At 36.7% G+C, this 14,710-nt stretch overlaps 1 protein-coding gene across 1 annotated transcript in view; it reads left to right on the plus strand.

The window, feature by feature from the left end:
- MFSD8 (major facilitator superfamily domain containing 8) overlaps positions 1–8,753 on the plus strand; it is a 37,259-nt gene extending 28,506 nt beyond the window's left edge. Inside the window, exons 10-12 of the mRNA XM_012791096.3 lie at positions 5,685–5,788; positions 5,877–6,124; positions 8,112–8,753. Of these exons, the coding sequence (XP_012646550.1) occupies positions 5,685–5,788; positions 5,877–6,124; positions 8,112–8,318 (559 nt within the window). The 3' untranslated portion in view covers positions 8,319–8,753. The remainder of the gene's footprint in view (positions 1–5,684; positions 5,789–5,876; positions 6,125–8,111) is intronic.
- The last annotated feature ends 5,957 nt before the right edge of the window (positions 8,754–14,710 follow it).

Consider the following 14,710-nt stretch of genomic DNA (forward strand, 5'->3'; position numbering starts at 1 on the left):
AAATATGTAATAGATTAATATTAACTATAGTTATACTCCGATCTGTCGAACACTACCTCTTATTTCTCCTGTGTATTTGTGCCCACTCATTAATCAACTTCTTTTCATGCCCCCACTGTCATCCTTCCCAGCCTCTATGTTCATGAGCATCATTTTTTAGCTCCCACATATGAGTGAGAACATATGATATTTGTCTTTCTGTGCCTGGCTTATTTCACTTAACATAATGACCTGCAGTTCCATCCATGTTGTTGCAAATGACTGGATTGCATTCTTTTTATGGCTGAATAATATTCCATTGTGTATATACCACATTTTCTTTTTTTTTTTTTTTTTTTGTTTTTTTTTTTTTGTTTTTTTTTTTTTTTTGAGACAGAGTCTCACTTGTTGCCCAGGCTAGAGTGAGTGCCGTGGCGTCAGCCTAGCTCACAGCAACCTCAAACTCCTGGCTCAAGCGATCCTCCTGCCTCAGCCTCCCAAGTAGCTGGGACTACAGGCATGCGCCACCATGCCCGGCTAATTTTTTCTATATATATTAGTTGGCCAATTAATTTCTTTCTATTTATAGTAGAGACGAGGTCTCGCTCTTGCTCAGGCTGGTTTCGAACTCCTGACCTTGAGCAATCCGCCCGTCTCGGCCTCCCAGAGAGCTAGGATTACAGGCGTGAGCCACCACGCCCGGCTATACCACATTTTCTTTATCCATTCATCCATTGATGGGCGCTTAGGTTGATTCCATATTTTGGCAATTGTGAATAGTGCTGCAGTAAACATGGGAGTGCAGATATGTCTTCAGTATATTGATTTTCTTTCTTTTAGATATATACCCAGTAGTGGAATTGCTGGATCATATGGTAGTTTTATTTTTAGTTTTTAGAGGAACTTCCATACTGTTTTCTGTAGCGGCCATACTAATTTATGCTCTCATCAACTGTGTGCGAGGGTTCCCCTTTCTCCATGTCCTCGCCCTGTCTTTTTGATAAAAGTCATTTTAACTGGAGTGAGATGATGTCTTCTTGTGGGTTTTATTTGCATATCTCTGATGATTAATGATATTGAGCATTTTTTTCATATACCTGTTGGCCATTTGTATGTCTTCTTTTGAGAAATGTCTATTCATGGAACACTGTCTAAAAAATAATTTTGTAAGAGCATAATTGTAAGAAACATGCTTTGGGGAAAATGCTTGCATAAAATTGAATTTAGTCATACAGTCTAAGGCATAACATTAGTTGATGGATTTAAACAGCTCTAATGACATAATTTCTTTTTTTTTTGAGACAGAGTCTCACTTTGTTGCCCAGGCAAGAGTGAGTGCCGTGGCGTCAGCCTAGCTCACAGCAACCTCAAACTCCTGGGCTCAAGCAATCCTCCTGTCTCAGCCTCCCAAGCAATCCTCCTGTCTCAGCCTCCCAAGTAGCTGGGACTACAGGCATGTGCCACCATGCCCGGCTAATTTTTTCTCTATATATTAGTTGGCCAATTAATTTCTTTCTATTTATAGTAGAGACAGGGTCTCGCTCTTGCCCAGGCTGGTTTCGAACTCCTGACCTCAAGCAATCCGCCTGCCTCGGCCTCCCAGAGTGCTAGGATTACAGGCGTGAGCAGCCGTGCCTGGCCTAGTATTGATTGTTCACCACTGTGACCCCGTGGCTGACTGGGAGGTGCGGCTCCCTTGCCCTGCCCAGCACCACGAGAGTGTCAACCACACATCACTAGTCTTGGGAAATAACAAAATTCAAAATTTGAAGTGTGCTTTCTACTGAATACATATCACTTTTGCACTATGGTAAAAGTAGAAAAATCTTAAGTTGAACCATCAGAAGGTGGAGCCTTACTTTTTGTAAGGTTCTAAAATCAATCAACACATGTTGAGTCAGCACATCAGGTTAGGTGCTTTGGGGGTTGCTGTGAAGATTCCCGTCTTTATGGAGCCAAGTAGGGGAGTCAAGTTATAGGTAGAGAGATAGATATAGATTTATGTTCAAAGCTTTGCTTATTTTTTTTTCCTTTTCCCTTGCACTCCCTCTTCCTTTGCCTGATCCTTTTTCTTTCTGCCACTCTCCATGCTCTGAGCAACAGGGCACCTGCCACAGTGAGTGGAGTTGGGAAAACTTGGAGGGTTGCTTGCCTTACTTTTTCTTTCTCACTCTTTCCAGGTAGCGCTGGGGGCCTGCACTTTCCCCACCCACCTGGTCCAAGCCCAGAGTGGGTCCCAGCTGCAATGCCCGTGGCAGCACCATCGAAATTAAATAATAGTAAACGTATTATATTAGCTCATTAAATATGAAATACCCGATTTCGAATCAAAAGTTTAGTTTATTGTATCTCAAACAAGAAGCAGTATAATTAATCAAACTGTGTGTCAAAACTATGGACACAGTTTTGTCATCTTAATGGTAGCTTCTTTTTTTTTTTTTTTTTTTTCTTACCCAAAACATTGCAGGCAGAATGGTAGCTTCTTTATGCCAGCAATGAAGAAGCCTGGAGAGCCAGTGGTGATGAAATTATAAAAGGTGTTTTCCACAGCTTGTTGAGAATTGAATATTTTTGCTTGTAAGAAGTGGTCCAAAGCCTGGAAGAAGTGGTAGTCAGTTGGTGCAATGTCTGATGAATATGGTAGATGCCAGAGAGTTTCCAGGTCCAGCTTCTGTAGTTTGAGCAGAGTTGTTTTTTGTTATATGTGGTCTTGCAAGAGGATCGGCCTATCTCTGTTAACCAATCTCAGCTGCTTAATCACAAGCATCCCCATCATTTTGTCCAAGTGGTTCAGTAGACATCTGCTGTAATGGATTGACCAGGTTTCATGAAGCTGTAGTGGATAATACTAGTTTGGACCACCAAACAGACACCATTAGCTTTCTGTGATGAATATTTGGTTTTGGACTATGTTTCAGCACTTCATCTTTATCCGACCATTGTGTTGAATACTTGGGATTGTCAAAAAGAATCCATTTTTCATCACACGTAACAATGTGGCATAGAAATGGGTCGCCTTTGTGTTGTGACAGCAAAGAAAGACAAACTTCAAGATGATTTTTCTTCTGATGCTTGTTTAATTCATAAGGTACCCATCTATCCAGCTTCTTTGCATTGCTGATTTGTTTCAAACAGTCCAATATTGTTGGAATAGTAATGTCAAACCTTGCTGCTAATGCACATGTAGGTTGAGATGGATTCTCTTCCACTACAGTTTTCAGCTCATCATTATCCACTTTGGTCTCAGGTTGCCCACGTGGCTCATTTTCAAGATTAAAATCACCAGAACAGAACTTCTCAAACCATCGACGTACTGTGCATTCATTAGCCACATCCTTCCCAAGCACTTTGTTGATATTTCAAGCTATCTCTGCTGTGTTGGTTCCAGGACGGAACTCATATTAAAATAACGTGAATTTTTGACTTATCCATGGTTTCACAAAAATTGCTCTAAAAAAATAATTTCAAAGATAATCTCAAGTCAAAACGTCTGTTTATACCTTCACACAAAAAAAGAAGTACCAAAGTGAAATGTCAGGGATATCAACTGTCAAACCTAGTACTTAAGGAAATTGGCATTTCATACCCAATAACCTAATATCTTGCTATAGAAGTAGAGTGGTTTAGCCCAGCCGCGCCTGGAGTTGGAGGCTGCAGTGATGTATGATCATACAACACAGTGAAACCTCTTTAAAAAAAAAAAAAAAAAAAAAAAAACTTGAAGAAGAAAAAGAAGGCAGTGCTGCTAATATACATTCTTACAGAATGTCCAATTCCATATCCTCAAAGAACTTGTATTCTAGTTGTGAAGGGAGCCAGTAAACACAAATGTGAAGTCAGGTAGTGAGAAGTACTGTGAAGAATAGAGCAGAGGGAAAGAATGAAGAGTGACAAGGGCAGGGCTGGGGAGTGGAGAAGTGTTATAGTTGATAGACTGTTCAAGGAAGGCATGTCTGAAGAAGTGAACATTCAGAGACCTCAGTCAAGTCAGCAAATGTGATGTGATGGCCTGGAACTCTCTTCTCCAGAAGACTGAGCTTTGTGTGTTCAAGGAATAAGCAGGAAGGCCAGTTTGACCAGAGCAGAATGAGAGAAAAGGCAAATGATAGGTCAGGTTAGAAAGATGTGAAGCCTGTTGTTATTCTGAGAGTAAGGGGAAATCTTTGGGTTTTTTGTTTGTTTGGTTGGTTTTTATGTTATTTGTTTTGTTTTGGAAGCCTTTGGTTTTGTTTTTATGTTTTATTGGACAAAATTTCCAACATCTACAAAGGTCTAGAGAGTGTCATGTATTGAATCTCTAATATCCATCACCCAGCTTAAACAATTATAAACACTTGGACAATCTAGTTTCGTCTGTACCTCTGCCTACCCCACACACTTTACCTGGCACCTGGATTATTTTGAAGCTGATCCAAGACATCATTTCATGTCTTCCATATCTATTTCAGTATGTATCTCTGAATGTGATGACATTATCACATCTAAGAAAACCCAGTGATTTCTTAATAGTATTCAAATTTTCTCCACTGTCTCAAGTTTTGTTTTATTTTCTCATTGTGCTCTTATTCTGAAGTCTCTTTTAATCAATAGGTTTCTTCTCTGTCTCGTTCTCATTTTTCCTCTTACAAATTAAAGAAACCAGGAGGTTTGCACTATAGTCTCTCATATTTTGGATTTCACTGATTGCATTGCTGTGGTGTTTTTAAAGTATTTTCCTCTGTCTACTATATTTCTTGAAAACATGTACTTAGATCTAGAAGCTTGATGAAATTGGGTTCAATTTTTTGGCAAGAATACTTTATAGTGTTATGTGCTTACATAAAAAGAAATATAATGTTTTATTTATGTCTTCTTAATATGTAAGAGGCCATTGATTATCCCCAGATCTATTAATTTATTAATGCATCATTGTAAAATGCTGGTATTTTAATTCTATCCTTTAATTATTTTCTAGAGAACTTTCTATGAAGAGAAACCTGAGATACATTAATAGTTTGTGTAGGAAAGGCAGGGTAAAGGATTGATCCTTTCCATTAATCTATGTGTATATGTATGTATATATGTATGAATGAATGAATGAGACAGAGTTTGACTCTGTAGCCCAGGCTGGAGTGCAGTGGCACCATCACAGCTCACTGTAGCCTTAAACTCCTGGGCTCAAGTGATCTCTCTGCCTCAGCCTTCTGATTAGCTGGGCCTGCAGGTGTTCACCACCATGCCAGCTTTTCCTTTTATTAACTGGATTTTAAAATAACGAATTGTTTCCCTAGCATCCTTGAAAAACGACCTATGAGTATTTTATTTTAATATAGTATGTATTCATAGATTATAACACTTTTATGTGTTTTAATCTATTGCCATTATTATTCATTTTTCATGTTCACATTGTCATGTTTTTTACCAGCTTCTTGAAATTGACAGAGTTCTTTTGTCAAGACCCAGTAGTCACAGATAGCTTCTGTACTTTCTGGTGTGAAAAGATATCCAGGTTCATCTTCTACATTTTCTGCCCCAGATCTGAAATCAGCCATTTCTTAGAGGAATCTTAGTTCTTTTTAGTGGAAAATTATATTTAGCATTCACATTAATTGATATATTACTAAAAGTATCAAGACATTATTTTATTTATGGTTTTTTAAATTATAAAGTAATGAAACTGTTATGATGTTTTATCTTAAAATTACAGAGTTTCTGTTCTTTAACAGGATTGGCGAGCGTGCCATTCTACTGGGAGGACTCATCGTTGTCTGGGTTGGCTTCTTTATCTTGTTACCTTGGGGAAATCAATTTCCCAAAATACAGTGGGAAGGTATAGCCATACATATTTCTATAATGTTAGCCTCTGTTATTTATCTAAAATTAACAAGTAAAGCACTATACTAATTTTGTTTTTACAGATTTACATAATAATTCAATCCCTAATACTACATTTGGGGAAATTATTATTGATATTTGGAATTCTCCAAGAGAAGATCACAATGAAAGACCAACTGGTTGCCCAATTGAACAAGCGTGGTGCCTCTATACCCCAGTGATTCATCTGGCCCAGTTCCTCACATCAGCTGTGCTAATTGGAATAGGCTATCCAGTTTGCAACCTTATGTCCTATACATTATATTCAAAAATTCTAGGACCAAAACCTCAGGTAAGCCAGCCACCCTGACATCAAGATTTGGTGAAATATACTTGTAGGCACTTAGTTTTTTTGTTACTATTCTCTATTTTTACATAGGCTGGTTTGGGGGATTTTTGTCATATTCAGCATTTTAAATTAAAAAAAACACTTTTATAAAGTATTTATGAAATTTATCTGCTGAAATTTAACAAACAGTATCTAAGAACTCAAAGATGTGTTGAACTCAGAGATTATGGAGCTCAAAATCATTTTCTTTTCATAGAAAAGAAAAATCTGAAGCATAAATTTCTGAAACACATTCTTAAACTAGACAACAGTTAGGGAATCAAAATTAATAGTGAAATTTGGATCTAGTCTTAATTTCATCTGGCCCCAGAGCAATTACTAAGAGATGAAAACACAACAGTCTTAAAAGTTTACTGCAGCTATGTATATTTTATAATTTTTTGAATAATAATTTCCATATTTATTATATAACATTAGAAAAAATATAGAAGCAAAATGAAAAATACCAATGAGACAATTACTACTAACATTTTGGCACTTCTAGTCTTTTATTTCTGCCTATGTGACTGGTTATATGTGTTTAATACAAACATAGGATTATATCATGGATATTATTTTATAATTTACTTTTTAAAAAAAATAACCATGTTTTGTGAATATTCTCCCATGCCATTAATGTTCTTTTAGAGAATTTTTCACAATGGAAACATTGTATTCTGTTTTATATGTGTATCATCATTTATTATAATCATTCTCCTTTTATTGTACATTTAGATTATTTACAGGTTTTGCTTCCAACTCTTTTTAGCAGCAGTTATTTAAATGGCCACAAAATAAAAATATTATCTTCCTCTTTAAAGATTAAACTGATAGCTTTACATTTTAAGAGCAGAAATTATTGTTTTTGGAAATTTGGAAATTATTGTGTTTTGAAATTATTGTTATTGGAATAATGCAAAGATGAAAAAATTTAATATCTGTGTTTTTAAGCTTTAAAGAGTAGGTAAGATTTTGGTAATCATTTCTGCATTTGTTTTTAACCTAATAGCTTGTATTTTCAAATTTTCAAAATTAAGAATAAAAGTATATTAATTACAAAAGCAATTCATGATGGTTGTAACAAAATTCAAAGAAATTAGAAATGTATATAACAGAAAAGGAAGACTCCTTTTAGCCTCACTGTATCAAAGTCAACCACTATTAACTTCATTTGTTCCCTTCAAGACATTTTTCTATGCCTATTCAAATATAGGCTTAACATCTTTTACTTAATATTTTATAGATTTCCTTCCATGTCAGTGCATGTAGCTGTTATTTTTATTCTGTGATCTGACTCTATAGAAGACCTCATTTCTTTAAATATCTGCTTAGCATTCCAGTCATTAAATATACCATAATTTATTTACTTCATCCATCATTGACATTTAGGCTGTTTTCAGTTTGGGGCTATTAAAAGTAATGCAGCACTGAACATCTCTGGGTAAATTTGTATGCATTATGGTTTTGGAGACAGTAGTCATAGGAGTGTCATTGTGGTACAGTGGAGTCAGCCAAAAAGGGCTTCAGATCTCTCTTAAGTTACTTAAACTTTTTGAGTTTCTGCTTCCACATTTGTTAAATGGAGATAACACCTGTTGTTGAAATTTGTGAACATTACAAATATGTATGTAAAGCACCTACCTCAGCATCTGGCGCGTAGAGGTACAAAATAAATGTTAGCTTTAAAAGATGTATTAATCAGTTATATTGTTCCCAGGGCTTTGGCAGATGTTGTTTGTCCCTTTACAATCCTTTTATTTTTCTTACACTGACTTAATATCAAATAAGCTTATTGTTCATTATTTTCTGTATTTATAGAGAGGCATTTTATGTTTAATTTAAAAGTAAAAGATGGAGAAGTAGTTCTTGTAAGTTTGCCATCGTTTGGTAATAGCATTATCTCTGTTTTTAAATAATTAAACCTGAATAACAATCTGCTTGTCCCCCACAGGGTGTGTACATGGGCTGGTTAACAGCTTCTGGAAGTGGAGCACGGATTCTCGGGCCCGTGTTCATCAGCCAAGTGTATGCTCACTGGGGACCACGGTGGGCATTCGGCCTTGTGTGTGGAATGGTGGTGTTCACCATCACACTCCTGGGAGTGGTTTACAAAAGACTTATTGCTTTTTCCATAAGGTATGGGAGGATTCAAGAGTAAACTAGCTAAGACTGTGATGGAAAGTATTAATATTTGCTGTGTGGCACTTTCAAGTCTAAGATTCTATTAGACAATTGTCATGAGCCAGCGAGTCTCCACAAGTCAGGCTGTGAATATTGCGTATATTGAATAACAAGAACATATATTGCATAATAGAGGGAATTCCACATGTTATTGTGAATAGTAGGTTATATAAAAAATTCTATATTGTAATTTCTTTATCTCAAAAATGAAATATTCTTATAATACCTTTTTGGGGTTGCATGAACTAGTGAGTGAATGGATAATGGTCTATAAATGTGAAGTTCTACTCCTAATACAGATGCAGAGGTGTCATTAAAATAATGAGGGAATATCTATGTAGTGGAACCAGAAGGAAAGTTCTGTATGAATTAGCTATAACAGAATAAAATTAAATAATTTTTTTTACCTAAATAGAGGTATTTTTATTCAAAGATACTTTGAATTTTTTATTTATTTATAAATAATCTTTTTATTTATAAAAATGCATTTCTTACTATCAGGTTTCCTTATGAAATAAAAATTATGACCCTTAAATTTTCCATTTAACGTGCATGTCATCCAAACTTGCCTTCTATAAGTCTTGATGCTAATACTGTATCTCTGCCTTATTTTAGTTCAGGATCTCACTAACCCCTAAATTAATAAACGAGTAAGAATAATGCTAATATTTGAACAATAAAGAGGATTAAGAGATCAAGATGATTTCACTACTTTTAGTAGCGCTAAATACATTTTTCTTTCAAATACCAATAAGTAATTCACTTTAGAAATATAAGCCAGATATGTGTTATTGTATACATATACTGAACACTAAATGGTTTTTCTTTTTTTTTTTTTTTTTTTTTGAGACAGAGTCTCGCTTTGTTGCCCAGGCTAGAGTGAGTGCCCTGGCGTCAGCCTAGCTCACAGCAACCTCAAACTCCTGGGCTCAAGCAATCCTCCTGGCTCAGCCTCCCGAGTAGCTGGGACTACAGGCATGTGCCACCATGCTCGGCTAATTTTTTCTATGTATATTAGTTGGCCAATTAATTTCTATTTATAGTAGAGATGGGGTCTCGCTCTTGCTCAGGTTGGTCTCGAACTCCTGAGCTCAAACGATCCTCCCGCCTCGGCCTCCCAGAGAGCTAGGGTTACAGACGTGAGCCACCACGCCCGGCCCACTAAATGGTTTATTAAAATTACTGCTATTTTTCAACTCCCTTAAACTCTGAAGAAACATTTTCACTTTCATTAGGTATTTTTCCCATCTTTCTGTAGCTGTGGGGAGGAACACAACAGTTTTCAATCTGTCTCCATAGTTATTTAAAACTGCAGAATTTTAGTTGGATTTTAAATGCACATGGATTCTGACAGCTACAATATAGTCAGGCTAATAAGCATTTGAGGTAAAATAGTTTTAATTTAACAGTTCACTGAGTTTACCCGAAGTTGGCTAAATTACACTCTCTGTATATATTTCTACCTCTACATAAGTTGAATGCTGATAAAAAGAACTAGTAGATAACTATGTATATGGATAATCAATGTTATAAACACTGAAAAAATATTTCTACCTTCCCAAATGTTTTCTTAAGTTATCAATATTTTTAAATCTAAAAGTAAACACTAAAATCTGTACTTTCTATGAAATTTGCTGTGCTCTTAAACCCAATTTCTTCAGCTCTACTAGAAGACTTAATTTGACAGAAATCATTCTATGACTACAATTTGGAGATTGTTTTCACTCTTTTCCACCTTCCATAGCAAGACTGGTTCTGTAGATTTAGCAGAACCACAGCCAGGTTTCTAGCTAATTGGTCAAGTCCTGGGATTCCTCTTACCTATTGTTTTGCAGCTACTTCCTCTTACATTTTTTGGGTCACTTCTAATCTTAAAGAGTAAACTCCATCCACCCTTGGTTTGGATAGTGTACAGAAATAACAATGGTAATGATGAAAATGATAAGAAGAAACATTTATAGAGTTCTTTCCATATATTCCAGGTAATGTGTCACATACAATTTAATTCTCACAGTGGTCTTTGGGTGAAGATACTATTATGATTCCCATTTTACAGATGAAAGAATGTAGGCACAGAGAAGTTACTTGTCAAAGTAACAGTCTGTCTTCTGAGTCTAGACTTCTAACCACTGTATTTTTCATAGTGGAGAAAATAGCACAGCAAGTTGCAATATCAGTTAATTACTAATTGTAGGGTAAATTAAGTTAACCTATACCAGTGACTCCTATTAACAGAATATTTGGGAAACAAGCTCACTGGCAGGCTTTTGTGTTAGCATAATAGCCTGTTTCCAGCAAAAATATAACAGAAAGTTTCCCAACTTCTAAAGATTTATAATATTGTTTAAAATGCAAATAAACTATATCCTTGCAAAAATGACTGCCACCTTCCTTTTTATTGAGAGCACTTTCTTCTTTAGAGGTTTATACCTGTCCTTATCTTGGCACAAAAGATGACAGATAAGGAAATGATGGGGGTTGGAGAAAGAGCAGGGAGGTAAAGTTTGAGAAAAAAAATCACTCAGTTGACTTCTTGAGTAGGACCAGTTGAATATAAATTGAAAAAGATGATAGGAGATTTTAAGGTATGAAAAACTGTTAAGAATAGAATATACTTAAGAAAAGAAGATATGTTTTTGAAAACCTTAACTTGAGAAGGGTGGTTTTCAAATTCTGAAGGGATTTGTAACTTCACAAAGTATCTCCATTCTATCTTGTTCAGCTTGTCTAAATTAAAACAAAACAAAACAAAACTTTTCTAGTTGGTATTTTCCCATACATAAAATTAAATAAATCTGTATATAATTTTTTGTTTTAATGAGAATAAACTAAGTTATTTGTGTCTGTTCAAAAATAGATTAACTTATTTTAAGAAAAAATACTGTGTACCATTTTTGACTATTGCAGGCTTATTTGTAAGTTAAAGTAATTGTGAATGTTCATTTTCTAATAAACAAGATTATTTTGTATATGTACTTTAAGCTTTAAACTTTATTCAGTATCGCTTTCAATACATATTCAAGGGGGTACCACTATGTGTCAATTACCAGATAATTGTTGGAGGTTGAGCAATAAATGAAATACACAAAGCTCCTGTCCTCATGAGGATTACATCCCAGCAGGAAAGTCAGGTCTTAACCAAATGATCACACAGATGACTGTAAGATCTTGGAGCTTTTGCAGAGCTAAAAATAGATCCAAGGTGGGTAGAGGCTAATAATTGAGAAGACGTCTCAATATTAGTTGAGGCTATAAAGGGATAATGCAAGGCATTATAGGTTCAAAGTATTAGGGCTTCTTTTCATGCAAGTAAGAGTTAGGAATTCTGACTTTAGGCATAGTTGGAGCTAGAAGTCCAAATGTCATCAGGGCTCTCATTCTTTAGGTACCACATGCCTCTGCTTGACTTTATTTCCAGATGCTGTCCATGTTGTGGGAAGATGGCACTGGCAGTCCCAGGCTTGCAATATCTTTATAGCTCACAATTCCAGAGAAATATGGCTTGGGCAGAAGAGCCAAAAAGACTAAGTAGTCAAGTTCAGCTTACATACCCGTCCCTGAACTGACCATATGGATGGGGGATAGAATCCTCTGCTAGCCCAGGCACGGATCATGTATCCATTCTGGAAATGCAGTTGGCTGTGTGTGGGAGGGAGGTGGAGAAAAAACCCATCAGATTATCAAAGGTCCAGGGACTAAACAGATTTATAATTGGATGGAGAAGAGGAGGTTCTACCAAAGAAAGCTTTGCTGACAAAAAATACATGTCCACTACCTCTCCCAACTGCTTTCACATCATTGCAGTCAGGAAATACTGTATGTCACATTGTGGAAAATGGATGAAGCTGCTTGTACCCAGTTTCTTTAGCCAACACAGGTGCTGCCAATCAACCCTGAGCCCTAAAGGGAGCAAGTTACCATTTGCCAGTATAACCTACTTGTGATACACCAATGTTAGAAAGCATGGTACTAAACCTTGTGAGGTAATTTGTACTTTAAGAAAAGTGGGAACATATTTAAGGTAACATGTTCTCTAAAAATAAACATGGGTTCCTTGTATAAATAGCTGATTTCAGATCGAGGGCAAGAAGAGCTTGAGACATTTATTGTGCCAAAGAGCAGGGCAGTTGACAAAGAGTACTGAAGTATTGACAAAAGGACACAGGAGTCAAAGTGAGTCTTGGCCCCAAATGGGGTAATTAAAGCATTAAAAAGGGTGGTTGGCCGGGCGCGGTGGCTCACGCCTGTAATCCTAGCTCTCTGGGAGGCCGAGGCGGGCGGATTGCTCGAGGTCAGGAGTTCGAAACCAGCCTGAGCAAGAGCGAGACCCCCGTCTCTACTATAAATAGAAAGAAACTAATTGGCCAACTAATATATATAGAAAAAATTAGCCGGGCATGGTGGCGCATGCCTGTAGTCCCAGCTACTTGGGAGGCTGAGACAGAAGGATCGCTTGAGCCCAGGAGTTTGAGGTTGCTGTGAGCTAGGCTGACGCCACGGCACTCACTCTAGCCTGGGCAACAAAGTGAGACTCTGTCTCAAAAAAAAGAAAAAAAAAAAAAAAAAAAGGGTGGTATCTGCAGTTGATTTAAACACATCAAATGTGTGAAAATCCATGAGTTCAAAATGATATTAAAAATAAGAAACTCGTCTTTGGAAACTTCTATGGCTTCTTTGTTCTGAAAACCAGAAAATAAAGACTCAGGCATCTATTCTGCCTTTCTTGTATCTAAACTTCAGGATAATCAAATATTGATGAGGGAAAGTTTTTTACTATCCAGAAAGGGGAGAAGAATAGGGAGAGTAGAATAAGCTTGCTGTTTGTCTTATTGATATTAATTGGGAATGAAAAGATTCTTCACTATGTGTTCATTTTTATATGCTCTCTTATTTGTTGTTGTGTGTCTTTTGGATTTAGGGAGACTTGTGCTCTTGTTCTACTGGTTACCTCTACATTAATACCTTTTGATGATACCCTTGATTTCCTTAATTGGAGATACACCAATATTAGTTCCTCGCTTCGAGCAATACTGGCATTAGCTCGTAACTCCTTTCTACAAATATTTAACCACTTCGGTAGGGCGCTCACCAGCCGCAAAACCTTGCCCACAGCCGGCACTCACAGTCCGCAAGATAGTCTGTGCTGTGCATTGACGAGGTACCTACTGTGAACCCTGAACAACCTCTAGTCCTATTTCATTATTCTTTTTTTTTTTTTTTTTTTTTTTGAGACAGAGTCTCACTTTGTTGCCCAGGCTAGAGTGAGTGCCCTGGCGTCAGCCTAGCTCACAGCAACCTCAAACTCCTGGGCTCAAGCGATCCTCCTGCCTCAGCCTCCCGAGTAGCTGGGACTACAGGCATGCGCCACCATGGCTGGTTAATTTTTTTTTCTATATATATTTTAATTGGCCAATTAATTTCTCTCTATTTTTTAGTAGAGACGGGGTCTCACTCTTGCTCAGGCTGGTTTCAAACTCCTGACCTTGAGCGATCCGCCTGCCTGGGCCTCCCAGAGTGTTAGGATTACAGGCGTGAGCCACCGCGCCCAGCCATATTTTAACCACTTCTCTACCAGTGTCCACTATAGTCAATAGCCACAGATGAACATGCACAGCGACTTTAGCCGACAGCCATGATATGACTTTTCTAATTTTTCATTTATCAAAATAAAATTGTGAACATTTAAAATAACGTAATGAAAACATATGTATATGTTACCTATTCTGATTTGCATTACAAGTAAAGTTGCCTGTCAAGTAAAACAAGCTTTCAGTGCTTTCAAGCTTTCCTCATCACACAAGAGCACAATGGATCCCTCGTCAATGCACAGCACAGACTATCTTGCGGACTGTGAGTGCCGGCTGTGGGCAAGGTTTTGCGGCTGGTGAGCGCCCTACCGAAGTGGTTAAATATTTGTAGAAAGGAGTTACGAGCTAATGCCAGTATTGCTCGCAGTGAGGAACTAATATTGGTGTATCTCCAATTAAGGAAATCAAGGGTATCATCAAAAGGTATTAATGTAGAGGTAATCAGTAGAACAAGAGCACAAGTTTCCCTAAATCCAAAAGACACACAACAACAAATAAAAGAGCATATAAAAATGAAAACATAGTGAAGAATTACACATGCATATAGAAGACTTATAAAATATGTATATAAATAACATGACAGAACACCAAACAAATCAGTCATATCAATAAATAAACATAATAGAATGAACTTGCCTTCTACATGAAAAAAATGCTCATCTTAGCTAACAAAGAAAATTCAACAATAAGCTGTATGCAAGAAACATTCCTCATAAATAGATTCAGAAAGGTGAAAAATAAAACTTTCAGGCAAATGCAAATTCAAATAAAGCAAGGATCA

This window comes from Microcebus murinus, chromosome 15, assembly GCF_040939455.1.
Source record: "Microcebus murinus isolate Inina chromosome 15, M.murinus_Inina_mat1.0, whole genome shotgun sequence".
Taxonomy (NCBI): Eukaryota; Metazoa; Chordata; class Mammalia; order Primates; family Cheirogaleidae; genus Microcebus; species Microcebus murinus.